The sequence below is a fragment of the Asparagus officinalis genome, chromosome 9, assembly GCF_001876935.1.
Source record: "Asparagus officinalis chromosome 9, Aspof.V1, whole genome shotgun sequence".
NCBI classification, from domain to species: domain Eukaryota; kingdom Viridiplantae; phylum Streptophyta; class Magnoliopsida; order Asparagales; family Asparagaceae; genus Asparagus; species Asparagus officinalis.
The window spans coordinates 66,526,171-66,531,568 of NC_033802.1; the positions used below are offsets into that span (position 1 = coordinate 66,526,171).

At 40.5% G+C, this 5,398-nt stretch overlaps 1 protein-coding gene across 2 annotated transcripts in view; it reads right to left on the reverse strand.

Moving 5' to 3' along the window:
* The window catches only part of LOC109823981 (subtilisin-like protease SBT5.6), a 20,713-nt gene extending 16,126 nt beyond the window's left edge, over positions 1–4,587 (reverse strand). The window contains exons 1-4 of one of the 2 annotated variants that reach the window (XM_020390464.1): positions 3,977–4,587; positions 3,765–3,859; positions 3,595–3,692; positions 3,335–3,505 (exon numbers count right to left, since the gene is read on the reverse strand). In XM_020390464.1, the coding sequence (XP_020246053.1) occupies positions 3,335–3,505; positions 3,595–3,692; positions 3,765–3,859; positions 3,977–4,036 (424 nt within the window). In that variant the 5' untranslated portion in view covers positions 4,037–4,587. Of the gene's footprint in view, positions 1–3,334; positions 3,506–3,574; positions 3,693–3,764; positions 3,860–3,976 lie in introns of those variants that run through there. The other variant, XM_020390465.1, reaches the window with a different exon arrangement.

The window sequence follows — 5,398 nt, forward strand, 5'->3', positions numbered from 1 at the left end:
GTGTGTGTGATCTTAAGCTAATCATTTGACTTAACTGACTAGATCTTTATAGATCTGGAGCTAATCATTTAGCTTTATCTTAATGATTAGTTGTTAAAAATCTCTTTGAGATAAACGGTAAGTCGTTTTTTCTCGAAGAAACCGACTTTGCAAGATGGTGTGTGTGATCTTAAGCTAATCATTTGACTTAACTGACTAGATCTTTATAGATCTGGAGCTAATCATTTAGCTTTATCTTAATGATTAGTTGTTAAAAATCTCTTTGAGATAAACGGTAAGTCGTTTTTTCTCGAAGAAACCGACTTTGCAAGATGGTTGTACTTGGTGGACTGATTGCTTGTTGTGAGGGTGCTTACTTATTGATGATTTGATTATTAGAGATTGATTTATTGTTGGGTGAGGTTGATAGTTAGTTGCCGAAAGATTAATAGTTGAAGGATCTTATTTGCTATGTTGATGGCGTCTTTAGGTGATTCTGCTATTTCGGTGGACGAGAGAGTTGAGATGAAGACCTACATGGAAGTACTCTCTAACAAGACCACTGACCAAAAATTAAATGGGTCAAATTATCCACTTTTGGAGCAACTTGTTCAAGTTTATGTTTCACGTCAAGGAAAGGATTATCATCTTACAGATGACTCCCCTACCAGTTACTGCCTCTTAGAAACAAAATGACACTAGTATACTTCATCAAATTTGGAACAACATAGATTTATAGGTCCTTCAGCTAGAAATTCACTGTAATACAGGGAAACATGTATGAAATTTTTGGAGCAATTGCACTCAAGCCGTGGTCACGCCAGTCGATTGTATGATGTTATGTAGTAGTTATTTCAAAGCAAGATGGACAAGCAGAGACAGACTTTTGAGGAGCACTATGGCAACTTTAATCACCTTGCAGAGGAGCTAAGACAGATTTTCCTCGTAGTGGGATCAATTGATGATATTCACCTTTCTTGGTTCTCTTCTATAGTCTCATCATTGAGCATGACCATAGGTTATTGGAAGCTCTGTTATATGCTCATTAGAAGAGACATTACTTCTTGAGGTCAGTAGTGTAGTAGCACCAGTAAGTACTATAGCAGAGTTTGCCAACTAGTATGTCTCGCCACAAAGAGTAGATAGTCGACCAGTTGAGGAGTGGTCGTGGTTGAGGCCGCCTTAGTGGACGTGGAGGACGCTTTTGGGCACGTGGGGACGAGGTGATAGTTCACAAATTGTTAGGGAGGGTTCATCTAGTTCCTCTATCCATTGTCAATGAGCCGGATCATATGAAATTTGATTGTTCTCAAGTACAAAGAAAACAATCTCAGAGCGCACATGTGGTAGCATAGGAGAGTCTTATAGGTGATGACACCCGCCGCCAGCTTGAGCAATTTTAGCTCCAGTTATTTTAGCAATTTAAGAAGACACAATCCTCTCTTGCTACAGCTAAACTTGCTCAGTCAGGTAAAACCACTATTTGCTTTACAACATCATTGTCTTGAACTTTGGTTATACATTTAGAGACAACTAATCATATGACTGAGAACCGAGGTATATTATCCTCCTACACAATTACCACCTCTTTTTTTTAGTAGTATTGGCTGATGGATCCACTACACTTGTAAAAAGTGTTAGATCTACCAATATTAGTATTATTCCACTTTCCTTTGTGCTATATCTTCCTCGCTTTCTATTTAATCTCTTATATGTTAGTAGAATTACTAGAGCATTAAACCGCACGAAAATATTTTTTCCTACACACTATATTTTTAGGCACTTAGGATGAGTAAGACGATTGACACTGAACGTGAGCGGAACGACTTGTGTGAGCTGGATTTTTCTCAGCCCAGTAGCCTATATCAGCTCCACATCAGCTTTTGGTGCATATTTTCGGTTTCGTCATCCCCCTCTTTTGATTCTTAAAACTTTGATTTCAGATTTGAATCATGTCGAGTCCTTAGAGTGTGAGTCATGTTAATTCGGAGAACACTAATGGGTGTCTTACCACTAAGTTTTGTTAAAAGGACACTGACTCATTTATAGATAACAAGGTCAAACTGCTACTAGCTCAGGGCGAGTTAGGGGAGGATACTGAAGAATACATATGACTTGTAAGAAAACTAAACTACCTAACAATTACGAGACCAGACATTGTGTTTCTGTTAGTTTAGTTAGTCAGTTTCTCTCGGCACCTAGAAAATCTTACATGAAAGCTGTGAAGAGGATTCTTAGATATTTTAAGAAAACTTCAAGAAATAGAGTGCTCTATTCAGATAGCGGTCACATAAGAGTTGCAGGATTCTCAGATGAAGATTGGGCAGGATCCTCTGAGGATAGACGTCAGACGTCAGACGGTCAACTACTGGGTATTGTATTTCTTGGAGGAAATCTAATATCATGGAAGGGTAAGAAACAGTGTAATCTCTCGATCTACAGTTGAGTCTGAGTATCAAGTCATAGCGAATTTGACTTGCGAGCTGATCTGAGTTAGAGATATACTAACAGAGATTGATTATCCTCCGGAGTGTCTCATGAGCTTGTATGGAGATAACAAGTCCGCAATTCATATAGCTGAGAACCTGGTGTTTCATAAAGGGACAAAACACATAGAGATTGATTGCCACTTAATTTGTGAGAAGATGAAGAAGGGAATAATTAGAGCCAAGTACAAACCATCAGAGCATCAACTTGAAGACATTCTCACAAAACCTCTTGGGAGAACACAAGTGAATTTCATTTGTGACAAGCTGGGCATACACGATATGTATGCTCAGCTTGAGGGGTAGTGTTGAGAGAGTTGTTTATTCCTTGTTGTCTAGACCCGCATTGGTTAGGGACAAACATCGTTGTTTCCCTAAACACTATTAATAACATCCAAGAGAGAGCTAATAATCTCTCGAGGTTTTCACATTAACAGTTTCATACTCACGACTCTATAGCAAGGTTTTGGTTATCGGATATCAAGGAAAATAGTAGTAACTGAGTATGGAGACTACCAACACGTGCAGACATTAATTGTATCAAGTTTTGTATTGAAAGAGCTTGGTATTGACTACATGTTCTTCGTGACATACACACACACACATCAGGTGTAAGCTATCAGCCCACCAACAGCAAGTGGTTTAGAAGACAAACTAAGGGCGGCTTAGACATGATTATACCTAACAAATTGTAAAACTAAGATCAAACTAAATCTAGTAACAATTGAATAGCCTCACTTAGCTTCTATAGAGCCAGCACCAAATAATCACACCAATAACTGAACACCAATTTGCAGCAAATGGAGAAAAGCATCCGAGGCAATTAACCAAAAAAAAAAAAGCATATCCTGTACTCTAAAACATCTTACCAGAATCCAACACTCCAACTATCACATCTTCCCCATATTTTGCTTGAGACGGCATCCGATCCCTTTCCTGACCCACCAACCCCTCTTCAATCCCAATAAATTCCCAAGTCCTTGTTGTCTGCAAAGAATGCCTCCTTTGGCTTGGGAAAGCATAAAACATTCCTTCCATCCCTGCAAACAAGTGATCAAAACCCGCAACTTGAAGCAAAACAAAGAATCAGGAAAAACAACAGAGAGCACATGTTGGATTTCATCTCCACCCGATAACAGCGCAGCCTCGTCTTCCGACAGGATTGCGGCGAAACCATTAATGCTGTTCTTGTAGCTGTACAGCAGAGACTTTCTTGCCTCCTCCTCGCTGAACAATCGCAACGAATAAAAATTACTCCAACAATACACAAAATTAAACCCGGCTAGGATCGATTTTAACCTGCTCTTAACAGAGAGAAGATAGGAAAGGTGATGATCATGGATTTCTTGCTTTGTCTTTAACCCCCTGTGATCTCTCAAACACACTATATAAACCTGCGCACATCAAACAATCAAAAAAAAAATAAAAATCCCATGAAACCCACATGAGTATGTCTGCTAAAATTTAACGAGAGAGAGCCAGAGAGCGAGAGAGAGGAGGAGTAAACTGACCTGTGGTTGACCGAGACATGAAGCGATGAAGAGAAGGAAGAAGAGAGGTGCCTTCAACATCGTGCTCTGCTGCGTCTCGCTTTTTGGTCATCAGTTATGTTAATAAAATTGACTAATCTTGCTTTGTTTATGTACAAAGAGGCAGCCCATTTGTCGAAGGAAAGAATCTTTTGCGTATTTTATTCTCTGAGGGACATTTCGTCGAACACCTTGCCGTCATCGCTGAACCCCGATTATCAAAAGGTGAACTCAGGACAAAAAAGATTCGATCATTCGCTGCTAAACATCGAGGAGCTTGGGGGGGAGAACACGAGGAGACCAGCTCCCCGCTACCTTTTTTTGCGTATTTTTTTATATCTTTGGCTTTCAAATCTCTTGACCGTACACAACGAGCTAAGGTTGAGCTAAGGTTGGCCATGGGCGACCTCAGCCCGCGGGATGACTCCGCCCGGCATGTCATGGGCCACATCCTGGTCCGGGATGTAATTGGGACGTCGGCCGGGCTGGGTCTAGCCCCAGACTCGGGAGTAGAGAAACATGTCCAGCTCACCATTGACTTGGCTCGATGCAAAAAAAAGATCACAAAAACAGCAAACAAAGTCTTGCTTGAAGAATTTGTCGAATATAACTTAGCGGAGCTCCTTGAACATTAATGGTTAACATACTTTTTCTTTTTTGCTCTTGTATTTGTAATTCAAATTCAAACTAAAGAAAAGTTATTAATTTTTCATGGACGTAGATTTTTCTTCAAAGTCCAAACCACGTATATTTTTGTTTTTGTGATGTTTTTCTGTGTGATGTTTATCTTTGTGTGTGTATACATATCACTCGTGGGCCGTTGGTCGGGCACGACCCCGCCCGCCCTTAAACGGGTAGTGGGCTGGGTCGGGCCCAATTTTAAACATGGGATCGGAGAAGTAGGCCCGGTCCACTTTGACCCGGGCGGTCCCGAGTTAGACCCGGTTCGGCCTTAAACCCGACGGGTCAGGTCATGGGCCTAAACCTCTCTGGCCCATGCCTACCCCTACAACGAGCTCTCATTCACTTTCCTAATTCGATACACAACTACCTCCAAATTCACTTTTTTAACGCTTCAAATCTCTCGGAAGACATAATGGCAATACAAGTCCATCCGACAAAGTTGATTCTTATGAAAAGGCTCTCGATTGTTGATCATCCTCAGCATAACATCCCTCACACTGTCAAACACCTTGTGCGTAAGAAACTAATATATATTATTAAGACTAGTCTATGAAACCATATTTTCATTATACATTTAATTAAACACCATCTGCGCTAAAATAAAATCATGACCCCTCTCCAAATACTCTCCCGCACATGACCTATCTCTATACCTACGGACATTCCATTAGCATTGCTAGATGTTGACCCAAACACACAACAATTGTGGAAGGGGGTTTT